The sequence below is a fragment of the Paroedura picta genome, chromosome 3 (assembly GCF_049243985.1).
Source record: "Paroedura picta isolate Pp20150507F chromosome 3, Ppicta_v3.0, whole genome shotgun sequence".
In the NCBI taxonomy this organism is placed as follows: Eukaryota; Metazoa; Chordata; class Lepidosauria; order Squamata; family Gekkonidae; genus Paroedura; species Paroedura picta.
Window position 1 is genome coordinate 7,069,002 of NC_135371.1, and position 19,812 is coordinate 7,088,813.

Sequence of the window (19,812 nt, forward strand, 5' to 3'; positions counted from 1 at the left end):
AAGACCCTCACAAGTACCTGCTCAGGTGAGGGCTGGATCCAGTGAACTGTCATGCACAAAAGATTATAGAGAGTTCCCTCTTTTTTTTTTCTTAACCTTTCAAGGTCAGCTGCAAGATAAAAACAGCCTCATTTTCAAGGCCAGGCTGTAGGCAGTGGCTTTCTGTTCTGAATGCTCTTCACATTAGAAAAAAAAGCTCTAGAAAATGAGGGAAGCAGCTTTCTGACACTCTTAAGAGTCAGCTTGGTGTAGTGGTTAAGAGCGGCCAACTCTAATCTGGACACCTGGGTTTGATTCCCCAGTCCTCCACATGCATCCAGCTGGGTGGTCTTGGGCTAGTCACAGTTCTGTTAGAGCTGTTCTTGCAAAGCAGTTCTCTCAGAGCTCTCTCAGCCCCACCTACCTCATAGGGTACCTGTTGTGGGTAAAGGAAAGGAAGGCAACTGTTAAGCCGCTTTGAGACTACTTCAGGTAGTGACGCACAGTTTGAATCTGTTATACTTTTTAAAGGCATTCTTTTCTGATTTTGTGATCTGGTTTTATTGCGTTGCTTATTGTATGTATTATACTGTGTTTAATGCATTTAATTTTAATTGTGCAATCCACCTTCAGTCTTGGCTAGAAAAGCAGAATATAAAGGAAATGTATAATGACTGCCTGTAGAAAACTTAAGAGTCAGCCAAAAACTCAAGATGAGAACTAGTGTTTCAAGAGAAGGGGCTTGTGCACTGGAAAGAATGTAACAGCCTTTTGGAAACCAAAAGAGTCAGAGATTATTCAAAGAAAGCGTCCTGGAGTGCTTGGGAAAACACAGGAACAAAAGCCTCTCAACATAAAGATTTAAGTCACTATGAGACGCTTAAGAAATTCTCATGAGTAACCGTTGTGGTCTGAAGTAGCACAATAAAATCAGAGTCCAGTAGCACCTTTAAGACCAACAAAGATTTATTCAAGGCGTGAGCTTTCGAGTGCAAGCCCTCTTCGTCAGTGCCTGCACTCAAAAGCTCACGCCTTGAATAAATCTTTGTTGGTCTTAAAGGTGCTACTGGACTCTGATTTTATTAAGAAATTCTCATTATCCTAAAACAGGGGTAGTCAAACTGCAGCCCTCCAGATGTCGATGGACTACAATTCCCATGAGCCCCTGCCAGCATTTTCTGGCAGGGGCTCATGGGAATTGTAGTCCATGGACATCTGGAGGGCCGCAGTTTGACTACCCCTGGTCTAAAACATAGGAACTGAAGTCTGTGCATGTACTGATTTTACCTCACAGTTAAGTCACCTCAGAAATTTTACCCTAGTTTCACCTGACCTTTCCCCTCTATGTCGAATAGCATATTTTGTTAATTTGGAATATAAGAACTTCTTGAGCTCCATTCCAATGGTGTGAGTTAAAGGGCGCTCCCCTTCCATCCCTCAGGTTCCTGGGCTGAGCATACTGCCCAAATGTTATACTGTGACAGGGCAGAACCGCCAGAATATTTCAAAAAAGAAGAAAATGGATAATTAGGGCAGCTCAGTCACAAAAGGGAAAGAAAAACAGAAGGAAAACCTCGCCTCTATTAGCCCAGAACTGTGTCTGGTACTATAGTGGAGCTGACCCTCCCCCACCCCATCTCCAAGACTCCTGCAAGGACATGTAAAAAGTGAGGGGCCCAAATTCAGCCAGTGAGCTTCCGAAGAAGAACCGTGGTCTCCATCCCACAGCTCCCTCATGCAAACTGCCTCCCCAGCTCTGCCTCTGTTCCTTCTTTGAGAGCCAGTTTGGTGTCGTGGTTAGGAGTGCGGACTTCTAATCTGGCATGCCAGGTTCGATTCTGCGCTCCCCCACATGCAGCCAGCTGGGTGACCTTGGGTTCGCCACGGCACTGATAAAACTGTTCTGACTGGGCAGTGATATCAGGGCTCTCTCAGCCCCACCTCCCTCACAGGGTGTCTGTTGTGGGGAGAGGGAAGGGAAGGGGACTGTAAGCCGCTTTGAGACTCCTTTGGGTAGGGAAAAGCAGCATATAAGAACCAACTCTTCTACTTCTTCTTCTTCTTCTTTGTATTCACTCAGGCCTGGCCCCTTGAACATAAGAAACGGCATCCCAGCCAATGGTCTCTCAGTGCCTTCCGAAGAAAAAGCCAGCCAATTGAAATTGGGGTGTTCTGCACACTGAGAACAATGGAACAGGTTCACAGACAGCGTTTTATTCTCCAGAACAGAAAGGTAGACTCCAGGCAGCCCACGCTGTCTGTGAACCAGTTCCATTGTTATCTCTTCCATCCTCTAAGGAGTTAACAACAACATGCCAGGTTTTCTGCTCCTCCGATAGCTCTGTGAGGTTGTTAGGCTGAGTGGGAGTGACTGGGCCTTGGGTACTCCGTGACCTTCGTGATGGGAATCCAAGTCTGTGACAGTCATTGGTTCTCACACATCTTGGGAGACGTTTTTTCCCTCTTCCCTTGCTGCAAACGCTCTTTGTACAACCCAGGGATTATCTTTGTTTCCAGCCCAGAGATAGCTCTGTCCGCTCTAGACTCAGAGAATGATTAAGAGGCCAAATCCCTTTTGATCAAGTCTGCTTCCTTGCTTCCTTCAGGATTTGCAGTTCCCAAATCTGAAGTGGTCCATGGGGGAGAGCCATGGATCCTGGAGCCTGTTTCAGAGGAAAGGGAGATCCCAACGGACTATGGTTCGGGTGAGGGAACACAAAAATGGTGGGGACAAAACCTCCTAGAACTGGGCTAAAGTTTCCTTTTGTTGTTCTTTGTTAAGTCATATTGGCCTGCTGCCTTTTTGTTTATAGCCATCACCAAACCTTCATAAGGTTTTCCTTTGATCACTACTAATCTTTCTCCTCAGCCATTTATAGTCTCTTCCTTCCTCTCCCAACTGCTAAAGAGAATGAGGTGGCGAGAGACAGGGAACCAGTTAGACACCAGACCAACCAGTTAGATCCCCTTCCCCTCCCACCTGTCTTCCCTTGGCCTCTTGGGAAGGAACCTTAAAATTCAAAGCAGACAGAACCGGACTTTGTCGCTTTGGAGGCATAACACAGACTGCCTCTGAATCCACCGGGAAATATTTTGGGATATCTTTTCTGACCTCAGCCTCTTTCATCTGTCCCTCACCTCAGAGCTTCCTGACGTGATCGTGAAGCTGGAGGAAGAAGAGGAGCCCTGCGTTCCACATCGCCCGGGATCAGAGGGAAGCCGAATTTTCCATGGGGTCCGCTCAGGTGAGAGAGATCACAGGGGCTAGCACCATTTTGACAAGTAGAAGAATTGCAGAGGTTGGATCCATCAACAGGTCTGTCTAGCCTCCAACAGTGATGGACCCCATCTTTCTCGCCACTATTTATGGTGGTGCAGTGTGATAAGCAAATGGGACCATGAGTCGGGAGACCCCGTCCAAATTCCCATTCTTCCGTGGGACTCCCAGAAGTTGCAGATCTGTGTTGGCTTACCTGTGTGGTTACATTAAATTCAGAGGGTCTTGGCTCTGAGTAAAAAATATCCACATAATTGTGTTTGATGTGTCATATGGCTAGTCACTGTCTCACAGCCGAACCTACCTGACAGGGCTGTTGTTGTGGAGATAAAAGTTTGTTTGGGAGGGGGAAGCATGTGCCCCACCGAAGGAAGGATGGGGTCAAATCCTAGTCAACAAGCTGGGCCTGAAGCTTTTCTTTGGTGTTTGTTCCCCATAATTGGTACGTAGGCCTGGTGGAACAGCTCTGTCTTGCAGGCCCTGCTGAACTGATTAAGATCCTCCAGGGCCCTGATATCTTTTGGCAGTGCATTCCAACAGTGTCCAGAAAGCCCTAGTTCTTGTTGAGACCAGCCTCACCTCTTTGAAGCCAGGGACCCTGCGCAGGTTTTGATCCATTGACTGTCGTGCTCCTTGGGGGGTATAATGGGAGAGGCAGTAGGAGATTCCATACATGTATCTTCGTAACATTCTGTGGGACTTGCCTATTCAAAAATGCAACCAGGGCCTGTAAGATGGAGCTCTTCTGGCAAACTTTGGTTGGGGCCAGTGATTCTATAACATCACATGGGCCCCAATGGAGAACACTGCCCCTGAAAAACATCAGTGAATGGAAAGTACTCCAGAAATAAGATCTGTATTGACACTACTGCTGTTTTGTGGAGTGTTATGGGATCCGGTTTAAAGATTTTAAAGGTTTTTAATGTCATGAATTAACTTCTGTCATTGTTATTTCTGTTGTTGTCCCCCACCCTGAGCCCCTTTCAGAAGGGTGATATAGAAATCAAATAAATAAATAAAAATAATAACACGATAGCCCTCTTTATTTGAAAGGTTGTCACTTGGAGGAGGGCAGGATGCTGTTTCTGTTGGCTGCAGAAGAAAAGACGCTCAGTAATGGGTTTAAATTACAAGTACAACGATATGCTAGATATCAGGAAAAATATTTTCACAGTCAGAGTAGATCAGCAGTGGAATAGGCTGCCTAAGGAGGTGGTGAGCTCCCCCTCACTGGCAGTCTTCAAGCAAAGGTTGGATACACATTTTTCTTGGATGCTTTAGGATGCTTAGGGCTGATCCTGTGTTGAGCAGGGGGTTGGACTAGATGGCCTGTGTGGCCCCTTCCAACTCTATGATTCCATGATTCTATGTTATATAAATAAATACATTAAATGAAGGTCAGGGACCCACTATGCTAAATTATTTCTGCTGGTTTTTGACTGAATTTGTTTTTGATTGACGATGTGCAGATAACAAGACCTGTGCATAATTCGCTTGCTTTCTGCTTCCTCCAGCAGGAGACGGCCATGAAAGAATGCACATGGGAGAAACCCCGTATTACTCAGGGTTTGGGAGAAGCATCGGCGTTAGCCCAGATCCTATCAAACAAGAAGCACAGAACGCAGCAGACAAGCCCCACAAATGCTCGCGCTGTGCAAAAAGCTTCATGAAAAGATCCAACCTTCGAACCCATGAGAGGATCCACACGGGAGAAAAACCTTTCCGGTGCACCGAGTGCGGAAACAGCTTCAGCGATGGATCCAGCCTGATCAGGCATAAGAGGAAACACACCGGGGAGAAACCCTACAGCTGCTCACAGTGTGGGAAAAGATTCAACCAGAGCTCCAGCCTCATCCGGCACGAGAGGAGCCACACGGAACAGCGCCCGTACAAGTGCTTGGAGTGCGGGAAAAGGTTCAACCAGAGCTCGACCCTGGTCAGACACCAGAGAATCCACCGAGAACAGAGGCCATATAAATGCTCAGACTGTGGCAAAAGATTCATTCAGAGCTCCAGCCTCCTTGCGCATGAGAGAATCCACTTAGGGCAGAAGCCGTACGGTTGTGCCGTGTGCGGCAAAGGCTTCGTGCAAAGATCGAACCTTCTCATCCATGAGATGAAGCACACTGGTCTGAAGCCGTTCAAGTGCGCCGACTGTGGGAAAGGGTTCAACCAGAATTCCAGTCTTGTCATACACCGGAGAATCCACACCGGAGAGAAACCTTACAACTGCTCCCATTGCGGGCGACGCTTCAGCGACAAATCGAGCCTTAATAAACACGAGAAGGCTCACCGAGGAGACAAACCATACAAATGCTCCACTTGCGGGAAAAGCTTTGTGCGGAGGTCTCACCTTCTCACCCACGAAAGGATTCACACGGGAGTGAAACCGTTCAAGTGCTCGGACTGCGGGAAAAGCTTCAGCAGCCGGTCGCACCTCATCAGGCACGAGGGGACGCACACGGGGGAAAAACCCTACGACTGCTCTTTTTGCGGGAAGAGCTTCAACAGGAAGTCGAACCTGACCAACCACGAGAGGACCCACACGGGAGAGAAGCCGTTCAAATGCTCGGACTGCGGAAAGAGCTTTAGCGACCGGTCGAGCCTGATCAAGCACGAGAGGATCCACACGGGCGAGAAGCCGTACAGCTGCTCGGCGTGCGAGAAGAGCTTCAGCGACAAATCGAGCCTCATCCGCCACGAAAGGATCCACACGGAAGAGAAGCCGTATAAATGCTCGGACTGCGGGAAGGGGTTCAACCAGAGCTCGAGCCTCATTGTGCACGAGAGAACCCATACGGGAGAAAAACCATTTAAGTGCTCAGACTGTGGGAAGGGCTTCATTAGGAGGACGATTCTTAACAAGCACGAGAGAACTCACCTGGGAGAGAAACAGTAATGGCTGGAGGTGTGGGGGGAGGGGGGAACAGCCTGATATGACGATGGAACATACCTTGTTAGATATCAAGTGTTTTTTTTTTTGCAATACACAGGAGCTAATGTAGGATGCTGGCTTTCAGATTAACTAAAGAGCACATCGAAGGTCTTTTATGTAGCTTTCAGATTTTCACCTAGTGGCAGCTGCAGTTGAGGCTGATTAGGACTGCTACCACCAAGAGTGTTAACACTGTTTCCCTCTTCCCCCACCCATTTCTTGATCTTATACAGCCTTCAGGAGATGCTGTTCACCGTGAGTTTGGGAGTTTTGGCCCTGTTGCTAGACCTCCTGATAGCACCCGGGTCTTGGCCACTGTGTGATTACATAGTGTTGGACTGAATGGGCCATTGGCCTGATCCAACATGGCTTCTTTTATTGTTATCTTTTTCTATCTCACTGTTCCTCCAACAAGCTCAGAGTGTTCTATATGGGTTTCCCCCTCCTCCATTTTCTCCTCACACCAGCCCTGTATTGTGGGTTACCAGAAATGGGCAGAGGGAAAGGATTCTGTTCTGTATAGGTCCCCTGCCCCACTTTACTATCATGGCTACCCAAAGCAGAGGGCCTCCCCATAACTGGATAGAGTTAGCCAATTTTGACAAAGATCATGTACTGCCAACATCTCCTCCAGTCTGGCTCTAAGAGGCTGTGAACTTGTTCAAATAGCATATTTATTTTGATTTAGGATGTCTTAGGCAAGCTATTCCGTCTTGGCTGTGGTACCTGGCACCCCTGCTGGAATGTGACTGTGTGGGGTACAATCCTATGTAGCACTCAGTTGCCTCTCTGAAACTGGTGGGTTGAATATACCTCTGTGTAGAATTAAGGAACCAGTGTAATCCAGCCTTGATTTAGAAGTTTGACAAGTGGATGATTATTCTTTAAGGGGTGGGGTGAGGGAGCTATGTTATTTGGGGGGGGGATAAAAGGATCTTTTTGGCTTTAAACAACTGTGTTTGCTTTGTGAGACACAGGCTGCAAAAATAACAAAATCTGATGTGGGTAAAATAGGGCATGAAGAGTGTTATTTTTGTACAATGACAAGTACTCAGACAAAGTCTGCTTTAAAAGAATTGATGTGGGGTTTGTGGTGGGCTATAAATACACATCACTTGAACAGGAGCACTGACACCTTTTAATGTGCAAAGTTATCTATAGAAAGTGGTACAAAATGACTTCCATACTAGTCTGCACAGTGCATCACTGAGGTGTGCTGACACATGATGTTGCCCAAGCTTTGTTCTTTAGGGTCTAAAAATATTGTTCCTGAGGATCTGAAACCACCCGGGAAGTTCTAAGTGAAATCTTCTTTTATGGGAGGAAATTATTCTGTTTTTTGAAAATACTTCATTATCTAGCCTAATAAATCACATCTAAATGCTTGCTTTCTGATGAACCAGGTAGCAGACTGCAAAGAACTTAGCAACAATAAATTTGCTGCCATATGGTGCTTTACCTAAAATAACCAGTATAGTTTTTGCATTGGTGTATGGACTCCGGAGAGTGGTAGAAGACAGGAAGGATGGGGTCGCGGTGGGTCGGACACGACTCCGCACCTAACAACAACAATAGTTGGGAATAGCTAAAATAGAACCTCCACCTCTAAAGGCAGTGTACTTTTGAAACATAACCACTCAGGAACAAACATAGAGGGCTGTTTCCTTTATGATCTGCTAGTGGGTTTCCTGAAGGCACCTGATTTAAATTTTTTGTTTGCATGGTGAAAAACAGGTTGTAAAGCCTGAAGGGACTATTTTGAATGCTCACTAATTCATACTTTCTGAGGCATTTTTTAAATTTCAGGAGGGTGATTGAAGAACAGTAGGTTTTTATATCCTACTTCCCTGTACTCTAAAGAAAGTGGCTTACAATCACCTTACCTTCCTTTTTCCACATCTGGCACTTTGTGAGGGAGGTGGGGCCAAGAGAGCTCTGAGAGAGTCATGCCTTGAATAAATCTTTGTTGGTCTTAAAGGTGCTATTGGACTCAGATTTTGTTACGGTTTTGAAGGTTAAAGAAAGTCAACAGAGACTTATTTATGAAGAACTGCATGTAAGGTATAATCAGAACGGGATGGATAGTTTATGGTTTACAATTTACAATCTGGTGGGACAGGGAAGTTTAAACAAAAACAGTAATAATAATAATGATGATGATGGAAGGGGAAGAGTTGGCTTGTATACCCCGTTATTCATCACTCGAGGGAGTCTCAAAGCGGCTTCCAATTGCCTTCCCTTCCTCTCCCCACAACAGTGACTCCCTAAGGTAGGTGAGGCTGAGGGAGCTCTGGCAGGACCGCTCTGCAAGGACCACTCGAGGGACTGTGACCAGCCTGAGGTCACCCAGCTGGCTGCATGTGGAGGAGAAGTGGGGATTCAAACTTGGATCCCCAAATTCCATAGCCAGTTAACCCCAAATTAGATGCTCAAACACTGCTCCACACTGGTGTAAGAAATTTAAGATTCCTGCGCTTGGTTTTTTCTCTTTTTTTCTATTTTCCCAACTTTCTCTAATGGGTGCTACACACACACACACCCCAAAATGAAATGCCGTAGCCCCGCCATGCCTCTCTCAAGTAGGTGAGTGCGTGGGGTGTGTCTGTCTCCCCCCGAGTAGCTGAGAAATGCGTTCTGCGCATGCTCAGGAGCGACCTTCCATAGGGGACTCCGAGCCCTCGCGCCGCCCGGCCTTGTTCTTTCCCGCCCTCGTTTTGAGATGTTTCCAGGGGGGAGTTTCATGCGATGCGACGCAAAGCGCGCTCCACCCCGACGGTCCTGAGGGTGCCGACCGCTGCCCCGCGGCTCCCTCTCTGGGCTACTCTCTTGCAACGAGGGGCGGGCGCGGAGCGAGGGAGCGGCTTGGTTAGGGGGCTGCCTGCCTGGCTCCTGGGGGGTCGCTGGCCGCTCCCTGCAGAGAGGGACGGGGAAGCCGCCGCAGCCCTCGCCATGCCACGCCGCTCGGTAGGTGCTCTCTCTCTCTCTCTCTCTCTCTCTCTCTCTCTCTCTCTCTCTCAAGGGGTGCGTGGGATGTGTCTGTCTCACCTGAGCAGCTATGGGGAGAAATGCGTTCTGCACATGCTCAGAAACGACCTTCCATATGGGACTCCTTTCATGTACTCCCCGCGCTTCACTTCGTTTAAATGAAGCCCCAAAGCAACCCAATATTCCGTCCTTATAAAGGTAAAGGTATCCCCTGTGCAAGCACCGGGTCATGCCTGACCCTTGGGGTGACGCCCTCCAGCGTTTTCATGGCAGACTCAATACGGGGTGGTTTGCCAGTGCCTTCCCCAGTCATTACCATTTACCCCCCAGCAAGAGAATGTATAGATGTAGCACCTGGGGCAGCTCTGGAAAGAAAATAATCCTACAGGACGCAATGCTGCCACAGACCGCCAGACCGGCTCCATCTCTGGAATCGGAGTCGCAGAGGCCCTGAAGTCTAACTTGTCACAGTGAACTGTACTCTAGGACTTCACTCGTGTCTGCAGGGGGAGAATTCAGACCAGGCCCTCCAGAGAACGCTGCCCGTGCATCAAACATGTCATGTTTACAGTATATTCCGGTGCATTAGGAGTTCCCAGGGGGTGGTATTCCCCCCTGGGGGCGGTGGAAGGATCCAGGGGGGCAGTGAGAAAGTTGGGGGCAGGAGGGGGACTCCCCCTTGGTCCAAGTAATGCTTCATGAGGGACACCCCCCGCCCATCCCCCGGCCCTTTTCTTTCTCCCGCTCCTTTTCCAGTTTGCGCAGGGGAGTTGCAAGCAAGATGGGGGCGGGGGGGAGGCGCGCGCTGCCCTCTCCGATTGGTGCACGTGGAGCCGGCCCCTCCCCCTCTTCCCCGGGGCTCCGGAGTGGGCCGGCTGCTTAGCTTTGCAGCGCTTCTTGCAGCGACGGGACGAGAGCGGCGCGCTTCGGGGCCGCCTGCAAGGCGAGAGGCGGAGCCAGGCAGCGGCTGGGTTGGGGGCGGGGTTGCCTAATTCCCTGGAAGGTCGCTTGTGCAAAGAGGGACGCCGCCCCCCCAATGCCTCGTCACTCGGTAGGTGCCTGGGGTCCTGCCCCACATCTTTCTCAAGGCGGGCGGGTTGAGGGGCTGAGGGGTGCGTCGGTCTCTCCTGGGCGGCCAGGCAGAGGAATGTGCTCTGCACGTGCTCGGGAGCGCCTTTCAGTGTGGGATTCCTTTCATGTATCCCAGGAGGGAACTTGGAGGTTGAAAAGAGGGCTTCTTTCCGGTTGCCCTGGAAAGGCAGGCAAACAGCAAGAGCACGAGGCTGAGGCCCTTCCCAGATAGATCTCCTAGCGATGAGTTTCAGAGGTTTTTGCTGCCTCTGGATGGGAAGGCTCCCTTCACTAGTTGTCCAAGAAAGGACTTTGAATAATCCAGCAACCCCTCCTCCTCATTCCTGCTTCCTGTGCCACATCAGGCCCGGGGGTCTTCCTGCAGTTTAATGACTCCTTGGCTCAATATGTTCTTTGTTTTTCTCAGTCCTTGTCGCCTTCTGGTATTATGGGGGAAGGCGGAAAAGCTCCCTCTATCCCCCTTCTCCACCCCATGCCTATGTGCTATTGATTTGTTGCAAGACTTGGAGCCAACCACAACCAGTACGGCTTATGGAGGGTAACAAAGGTCAGATAGAATGATTTTTCTCATTGTCTCTTTGTCAGGCCCCCGTGACCTTTGAAGATGTGGCTGTGCATTTCACAGAGGGCGAGTGGGCCCTGCTGGATCCTAAGCAAAGAGCCCTCTACAAGGAGGTCATGCAGGAAAACTACAACATCGTGGCCTCCCTGGGTAAGAGTCCCAGACTACTTACTACCTGGGCCAGTGGAGCCCCTTGAGTTACGGGGGAATTGACCAAGGCAATTTCATTTTCTTTCCCCCATCTTCTCTCAGGTGATGGCTGCTAATAGAGGAAAACTGTCAAATAGGAATTCACGTTATACAAAATCTAGGGTTGCCAACCTCCAGGTGGAGACCGGAGACCTCCCACTATTGCTTAATATTGCAACTTCATGGCATTCGCCATGGTTTGTTCTGCTTTGTTGGGCTACGGTAGTGGAAAGCAGGGCTTCTAGTTCTCCAGATAAATGAAGTTGTCCTCATCAGATTCTCCCTTTCTGACACAAGGCAGGGGCTTCTCTTAATCTTCCTCTTTGTTCCAGCAGGTGGTGGCCATCTGAGTGAAGAACCTGACCCACCCAATAAAGACAAGGAAAAGCTCTTGCACAGAGCCCAGAAGAGCCTTTCCAGACGTCAGGAGAGAGGAGAAGACTCCGGGGTCCCCCATGGCCCAGAGAGACCTCCAGGAAAGCAACCTGGCAAGAAGAGGGCAAAAGCCTCTCCTCACAAGGAGGACAGTGGGGGGTTTCGTGAACTGGAAGGCCAAAGGAGAAGTCACAGGAATGGGAGACCAAAGACGTGCACAGTGCAGCGGCAAGATTCCTCTCTGAGTTATGGTAAGGGGGGGGAAATAGTTGTCTTGCAGAAGAGGGAGCTATGGATAGTGTGAGAACTGATTATTTGGGGAGGGAGAGATCCTGCAAGCCCCGTTCTTTGGCCACAGTTAGAACAACAAGAAGAAGAAGAGTTGGTTCTTATATGCTGCTTTTCTCTACCCGAAGGAGTCTCAAACCGGTTTACAATTGCCTTCCCTTTCCTCTCCCCACAACAGACACCCTGTGAGGTGGGTGAGGCAGAGAGAGCCCTGAGATTACTGGAGAAGAGTTGGTTCTTATATGCCGCTTTTCTCTACCCTGTGTCGGCAAGGCGGTGAGCTAGTAGCTCATGTGTGTTAAACTCCGCTGTGAAGTCTGGTGGCACAAGCAGCACAGACCCGCCTCGGTCCAGCTGGTGGCGGAAGTCATCCATCTGCTGGACTCTGGGGAAGGGAAGGACAGAAAGCCAATTTTCTATATCCTGGTTAGACTAGGTTCCAGAAATTCTTGGGTTCAATATGATGGAGAGGAGAATGAGGTACATTGATTCGGATCACTATTGGGGCAGAAGGCAGAGTATAACAGAAGTCAATAATAAAGCCAAAGACTGAAGGAGCGGATAAAAGAAAGGTCAGTTGATAATGGAAAGGAGAGAGGAAAGCCAGGGAAGAGGAAGAGGGGCTGCTTGGAGAAGATAGACCGTTTATGCACTGGAGGTTTCATGCTGGGCTGCAGGCTGGAATTTTAGTCGTGACAGGTTGCCCCACCTCTTCCTGCACCCATATTGGTGAGCATTTGGCTTGGTGCGCCTCATCCGCCCCTGATTTGTTTTCCTGTACGGGAGCTGGGGCAGTAAAGTTCCCAGTGCATAAACGGTCATATAGAGGAAATAAAGTGGTTGGGGTACAGGGGGAAGGGATATGACCCCTGGAAGTCCTTATAATGCCAGGATTTTGTCCCTAACTCCTATCTTCTGAAGGGAAGAAAGGCCTGACTATGTTCTTACCTACTTTTCTCTCCAACAGATGCTGAGCAGGCAGAAGAAAAGGGGAAATCTCTGCAAGCAGAAAATGGACCACCGGTGACCCCAAAAGGGACAGCACTGAAATGGATCAGGGAGGGAACTTCCCAGGATCAGGGGGAAGGGAGTCAGTGCGTGACTCAGGAAAGGCCAGAGAGCGACCCACAGAAGCATTCTGAGAAGGGAGCCAGTCCTTTCGTGGGAAGCCACAAGGACCTCTCCAGAGCTAAAGTGCTAGAGAGGAATCAGATGGATGGGTCATGCAAGCCTCTCAAAGGCCAGGCAAGAAACTCCAGCCTTAACACCAACAAGAGAAACGAGGCAGCAGAAAAACCCTTCCAGTGCTCAGAGTGCGGGAGACGCTTCCAGCACTGCAGTCCGTTTGTTATACACATGCGAATGCACACAGGAGTTAAACTGCATGCATGCTCCGTGTGTGGGAAAAGTTTCAGGTCCACATCAAACCTTCTTGCGCATGAGAGGTGGCACAAGGGAGAAAGATCCTATGAATGTTCCAGTTGTGGGAAATGTTTAAAAACTGCTCTAAGCCTCAAATGCCATAAAAGGGTCCACAGTGGAGACAAACCCTATCCATGTCGAGAGTGTGGGAAAAGTTTCGGTAGGAGTGGGCATCTTGCTAGACACAAGAAGACGCACACAGAAGTGAAGCCGTTCAAATGCTCGCAGTGTGGGAAGGGCTTCAGACTGAAAGAGCACCTTGCTGCTCACGGGAGAATCCACACGGGAGAGAAACCGTTTAAATGCTTAGATTGTGGGAGGAGCTTCAACTGCCTGAGAAACCGCAACAGGCACAAGAAAATCCATGGAGAAGAGAAACCGCATAAGTGTTCAGATTGTGAGCGAAGCTTCAGACACAATTCAGACCTCCGAGTGCACCGGAGAATTCACACGGGTGAGAAACCATATCAGTGCCCAGAGTGTGGAAAAAGCTTTAGGAGCTCCTCAGCCCTTGCAAAGCATAAGAGAACCCACCAAGAGGACAAACCATATGAGTGCCGAGAATGCGGGAAATGTTTCCGTCATAAGATATCCCATACTCGACATAAGCAGAGAATGCATCAGTATCAATGCCCTGATTACGGGGAAACTTTCAGTCGAAGTTACTAAACATAGAATTACTAAACACACAGGAGAGAACCCGTTCAAGTGCCTAGAACAGGGGTAGTCAAACTGCGGCCCTCCAGATGTCCATGGACTACAATTCCCAGGAGCCCCTGCCAGCGTTCGCTGGCAGGGGCTCCTGGGAATTGTAGTCCATGGACATCTGGAGGGCCACAGTTTGTCTACCCCTGGCCTAAAATGTGGGAAAGGATACACAACAAAGCGTGGACTTACTCAACATGAGAAGATCCACAAGGAGAAGCGTTACAACTGTCTGGAGTGTAGGAGAGTATTCATAAGAAAAGATAAACTCATTTGACATGAGAAAATCCACACAGGAGAGAAACCATTTTCTTGCTCGGGGTGCGGGAGGAGCTTCAGTGAAAAATCTAACCTCATTCAGCACATGAGAATCCACACAGGGGAGAAACCATACAGGTGCTCCCTCTGCGGGAAGGGATTCTGGCAGAAATCACATCTCTCTCAGCACGAGAAATTCCATCCAGGAAAGGAATCCCACGAGTGTCCAGAGTGCGGGAGAAGCTTCATCAATCCTTTACGCTTGCAGAAGCATCAGAAGATCCACACAGGTGACTCTCTGTATAAATGCCTGGATTGCGGGAACAGCTTTGCCACAAAGTTCTCCCAGCAGCAGCATCAAAGAACCCACACGGGAGAGAAGCCACACCAGTGACTGGATGGTGGGAAATTGTTCTCTTTCAAGGCATCCTTGCAGGTACATGAAAAAACTCACACTGGAGAGAAGCCATTTAAATCTATGGAGTGTGGTAAAAGCTATATGCATAGTTCGAGCCTCATATATCACCATAAAATTCACACGAGAGAGAAAGCATCTAAATGCTGAGATGGGGGAAGGTTCCAGACAGAGGACTGACCATCTCCCGTGTGAGAGGTCTCACACACAGGGAAAAAACTTTTCATTGGGAAGAATGGAACTTCTTTCCCATGGGAAGAAGTTAGCAAAGAAAGCATATCTGGCTGCAGGTGTGAAAAGCCAGAGGATAAGGGAAACACTAAATGAAATGACTGAAAGGGAATCTTTTCTGTAGGGTCATAGGTCATTATGGGTTGAATAGTCTGCTGCAGATTGAGCCTTCCACAACTCTAGCTTCCTCACAAACACTCACACAACAGGGCTGATGTTCCCTTCCTAATTCCTGCGGGCCCACCATGACTTGCTTTGTTGTATGCCCGTTGCATTGTTATTGAATAGCAGGGCTGGCCAAACTGGCTGTCCAGATGTCCATGGACAACGATTCCCATGAGCCCCTGCCAGCACATTGTTGTAAGAACTGTTGTCCATGGACATCTGAAGAGCCACAGTTTCGCTATCCGTTTAATATAAAGTGACGAGATTTTAAGATTCATAAAGAGAGACATCATTGACCGGGGGGTTGCTAACTTCCAGGCCTGGCCTGGAGGTCTGGAATCACCTCAGGCCTACACAGCTTGGAGACACGGGGAGGTTGCCAACCTCCAGCCGCGTCTCTAGATCTAATTAGCTAACTTATTCTAATTTTTTAAAAAAACTTATTCTTTAAACTACAAAGCGCTGAACAGCGACATCAAGCAACTCCACAGACAGTTTCAGGCAGATACTTAATTTCTTTACTGCCTGTGGATCCTTTGTCTGTGCAACCACGTGGCTTCCAGAAGTGTGACCGGAGGAACCGCGGCTGGTCACCCAGCCCCCAACCAGCCTGCCTTAAACAGCCTGGAATGTTGGGGGGGGGGGGGAGTGCTGATCATTTATTTTTCTGGGTTTGAGTTCTGCTGATTTGCTGTGAATACATGGCATAATGTTTTTACTGCTTGACATTTTGTGGGCTGTATTTGTGCTTTAGAAACGTTTTTGTTTTTATACTTTAGGTTTTGGGTTGGGTTTCCTCCACTACCCCATAGTTGGCTGTTCTGGGAACTAGATCCTGGTTAATGGGTGGAACAGAAATGTTTTAAATAAATCATTCTTTAATAGCTGGGTGATGTTGTTTTGATATATTCCCAGACACAAATAAACCTGACTCTATACACTGCTAACAATAAGAAATTTTCATGAACATCTCCTGCTGGTCATACATTTTTAGAAATGGCTTTGCACTCTGTCCTTCAAAAAGACTCATAGCTTACCTTTCTTCTCTTACATATAAGAAAACATTCATACTTTGAGCATCCTCAGAACATATGATTTCACAAGAATTTATTTCCAGGGGCTATAATTCAATTAAAAATAGGTGCTTCCTGCTTCGTATCATGAATTGGATAGTGTGTTTTTTGGGGGGAAATATTCATTTTACACAAGAATGTCTTCAGAAATAATGGGGGGACAGACAAGGTCACTTAGAAATTAGAAGCACGTTTAAAAAGCCCTCTCACCCCTTTTATCACTCTGTGTACTTTTAAATAAATCTTATAGATTTCACTTGAAATTATTTCCAGATGGCCTTAGGATCGGAGCCTGCATCATGCAGCTTCTCCACTGGAAGGCAGCTGATAGCAGGGCACTTGAAGCAGTGGCCATTCTACATAAGCCTGCACTGGAAGTGGAAACGAGTTATAGCCAAATGAGGGAAAGCAAATCGCACTTTGACTATGTTGCTGAGCTTTGCCTTCTCAAGGAGCAGCCTAAGCCTGCCTGTCTACTCAGAAGTAAGCCCCATGCTATTCATTGTGGCTGGCTCTCGGGAAAATACAGTCGCGTCATCATTTTGACAGGCGGCCAGCCATTCAAGCTCCGCTCCCAAGGGCTTCTCTCCCCCACGCATGCCTGTCTGTGATTCCATTTCAGCGTATTAAGCCGTCCTTCCCACTATTTGGTTTGGAAATGAGAAGGCTGGAGCGATCAGAGCTTCCCTCCAGAAGCCAGAGGCACCTAAAGAATTCTGGCTGAGATTATTCTAGCGTGCTTTGAGCATATGGGGAGGGGGGGGGCTGCTGATCTCTAGGCTCTGTCTCACCATTTGTTACGCAGCAGCCTGGCAAAAACAGAGTCTTTCACCCAGCGCAGCACGCAAGCCAATTAAGTGCTACCAGGTGCTTTCTCGCGGTCACAGGGGAAGGTGGAGCCGATGAATCAGGAGGAGGACAGAGAATGCTGAGCGCCGCCTTGGGCACCGCGGGACAATCTGGAGATGGGACGGGACGCAGGACTTTTGGGGTGATCCTGGGGCAGTCCTGCCATTTGCGGGATTTCTGGTCAGTTTTAGTTTAGTCAGGATTAGTTTAATAGAGTCTGCGTTTCTCTACATACTCCATGGGATAATCCCCAAAGTTCAATATTATAAGTGCCGTATATACTCGCATATAAGTTGACTCGCATATAAACTGAGGCACCTAATTAAACCACAAAATGCTGGAAAAACTCATTGACTCACATATAAGCTGAGCGTGGTGTTTGGATAGTGGCTTTTTCTCCTTTCCTCCCCTCCCCCCTGTTTCGGGCAGGATTTTTTCCCCTTTTCTTCCCACCCTCCCTCTTTCCCTCTGATCCTGCTTGCCTTTTTATATCCTGTCCTGTGCTCCTTCCCATCTTCTTAGCCCAGTGTTCTGTGCCCTCCACTTTTCATTCCTGTCAGGATTGATAGAATCCTTGTCATAAATTAGCCTGAGTTCTTCCATGACAGTTTTATTGCTTGGTGCCTGGTTGCCTCAGGCCCTGTATTCATGCTATCTAGTAAAAGTGAAATATATGTTATTGTAACTCTTATCACTTGTTGAGGCCTCTCGGCTGGGCCCAGCTTTACTATCATCCAGCCAAGGTCATGAGAATGTATCACTGTTTTTAATTGCATGACTCTCTTCTCTCCTTCTCCCCTCCCTTGGGAACTTTCAAGTTTTGGGCGGGAGAATTGTACGGATAAGAAGAAGCAAATCTGTACCCAAGTCAGATTTGACTTCGCCAGTCTTGATGTTTGTAATACTTCTCAATAAAAGCTTTCTTATTATTAAGAAGCTAGTTGTGAGTTCTTTCAACGCTTGACAATTCCTTCCTCTAGGGGTGTTCCCTCCTTCTGCTCTTTGTTCTCTCTTTGAGACGGAGGCTTCAGAGCTTCCTGCAGCAGCAACACGTGCGTGCTAGCCTTGTTAAGTTAGTGAGGGGGGGGAGGCGGAGACTGAATACCCACATATAAGCCAAGGGGGACTTTTTCATCTTAAAAAAAGGGCTGAAAAACTCAGCTTATATGCGAGTATATACGGAATATTTTCAGATGGGCAACCTGTTTGGTCTGAAGCTGCCAAATACAGTTTGAGTCCAGGTGCACTCACATGACCAATCATCTTTTATTCTGTTATGGAGAATAAGACTTTGTTGGTCTTAATGACTCAAATGTTGTTCTTAAATATATTTCATTTGACCAAAAGCACCCAAAAATGTTCTATCAAAGAAATCAACTGGAACAGCTGGATTTAAAATATATATAGCATTTGGATTGGATTTTAATATTACGTGCCTTGCTATGTACTGTTATATGTATGTGTATAAAGTGAATAATAGTAACTAACAGGGCTTGGAGGAGGAGCTGATCTCATGGCTTAAGTGCTATTCAGCGCTTAACACCCTCTCAGGGTGGCTGTCCCACCCCTGAGTGCCTCCTCTAATTGGCTTTCCTGTTTGTCCAGTAGACAGCCAATTACCTTCCCTCCCCATCCTCCGTCCACCCCCTCCTTCCACTTCCCTCTGAGGCTTGGAGGCTGCAGGTCCCTGCCATGTAGGAGCTGCCAGTGCAGGTGAGTTCCCTGCCCAGGGGCCTCAAGCCTGCAACCTTTCCAGGTCATAGGGCGAGGACCAGGCCAACTGCAGAGTTCTTCTACCCCACCCTTCCAATCTAGTGCCCGTTGTATTCCTGAATGCTTTCACTGGAACTGCCAGATTTGAGTACAATGGATCTGCTTCAAGAAATGTTTGATGAACTATTAAAGAGCATAGAAGGAAGTCTTTCAGAAGTGAAAATTGAAATGATCAATCTAAAACAAGAAATTATGAAGGAACGTAGGCAAGAATTTGAGGAATTTGATACTGTCAGGATTATAAAGGTAAAGGTATCCCCTGTGCAAGCACCGAGTCATGTCTGACCCTTGGGGTGACGCCCTCTAGCATTTTCATGGCAGACTCAATACGGGGTGGTTTGCCAGTGCCTTCCCCAGTCATTACCGTTTACCCCCCAGCAAGCTGGGTCCTCATTTTACCGACCTCGGAAGGATGGAAGGCTGAGTCAACCTTGAGCCGGCTGCTGGGATCGAACTCCCAGCCTCATGGGCAGAGCTTTCAGACTGCATGTCTGCTGCCTTACCACTCTGCGCTACAAGAGGCTCTTGTCAGGATGATAGACCTGAAATAAAAACCTCACTTGAATGAAAAGGAAAGTTTATTATTCAAAGCAGCTCTTCCAGGACTTACATAGCCAAATCTGAATCACAGTTCTCAAACACTAGTTCTTATTCCATGTCTTCCCACTAAAACAAGTTAACCCCCCCCCCCCCATAGACACACTCCAACTTCCCAGGTGCAGCACCGGGAAATCAGCCAAGAAAGATAATAGGCCAGGCAGTAACCTTGAAGAGCACTGAGGCTAACGGCAATGATACAATAAATTGCAAAGATACAGGGGAGACAACTCAGGGTTATACAGACACTCAAAGATTCAAAGATGGCTACATAGAGGCTAAACATACAGCTTCAATCATGGCAGAAACCCTGGGGTTCTGACAGATACCTCCGCATGTCAGGATCAGTGCCTGTTCTCTGCCATATTGTGTTCTTACAAAAGTTCTTCCATTTTATTTGGCTTTAGTATTTAGCTGGGCCTCTATGTAACCCTGGCCCATTATATTATATTAGTGGTCTGCCTGAAAACGAAACCTGTCTGCTGTTCCCATGTTATCATGATTTGTAGTGGGCTCTTTGAACTGTTTGTCTTTTGAACCTTGTCAGCTAGCTCTGTTCAGTGCAACAATAATAGTGTATCTTGTCAGCAGGCGCCAGGCTGCCCAAGGACGCGCCGAAAGTAACACTCCCTGGACAGCTGC

The 19,812-nt window shown here is 48.0% G+C and overlaps 2 protein-coding genes across 5 annotated transcripts in view; both read left to right on the forward strand.

Annotated features, from left to right (window-relative positions):
- The window catches only part of LOC143834431 (uncharacterized), a 41,531-nt gene extending 34,274 nt beyond the window's left edge, over positions 1 to 7,257 (forward strand). Inside the window, exon 5 of the mRNA XM_077331266.1 lies at positions 4,946 to 7,257. Within this exon, the coding sequence (XP_077187381.1) occupies positions 4,946 to 6,155 (1,210 nt within the window). The 3' untranslated portion in view covers positions 6,156 to 7,257. The remainder of the gene's footprint in view (positions 1 to 4,945) is intronic.
- Positions 7,258 to 8,893: 1,636 nt separating this feature from the next.
- Positions 8,894 to 13,838, forward strand: LOC143834279 (uncharacterized). 4 transcript variants are annotated; one of them, XM_077330956.1, is made up of 4 exons: positions 8,894 to 9,155; positions 10,854 to 10,980; positions 11,352 to 11,645; positions 12,650 to 13,838. In XM_077330956.1, exons 1-4 carry the CDS (start codon positions 8,937 to 8,939, stop codon positions 13,771 to 13,773), a joined length of 1,764 nt encoding a protein of 587 aa, XP_077187071.1. In that variant the 5' UTR covers positions 8,894 to 8,936; the 3' UTR covers positions 13,774 to 13,838. The 4 variants fall into 4 exon arrangements, with proteins under 4 accessions (XP_077187071.1, XP_077187072.1, XP_077187073.1 ...); XM_077330957.1 differs by having other exon boundaries at positions 8,895 to 9,155; positions 11,355 to 11,645; XM_077330958.1 differs by lacking the exon at positions 8,894 to 9,155 and adding an exon at positions 9,989 to 10,227.
- The last annotated feature ends 5,974 nt before the right edge of the window (positions 13,839 to 19,812 follow it).

What these genes read in the sequence shown, in the direction of transcription:
- LOC143834279 (XM_077330956.1), top strand. Translation starts at nt 8,937, where the DNA reads ATGCGACGCAAAGCGCGCTCCACCCCGACGGTCCTGAGGGTGCCGACC. An exon ending in TCGCCATGCCACGCCGCTCG is followed by an intron (nt 9,156 to 10,853) that starts GTAGGTGCTCTC and finishes TCTCTTTGTCAG; the next exon opens with GCCCCCGTGACCTTTGAAGA. An exon ending in AGATTCCTCTCTGAGTTATG is followed by an intron (nt 11,646 to 12,649) that starts GTAAGGGGGGGG and finishes TCTCTCCAACAG; the next exon opens with ATGCTGAGCAGGCAGAAGAA.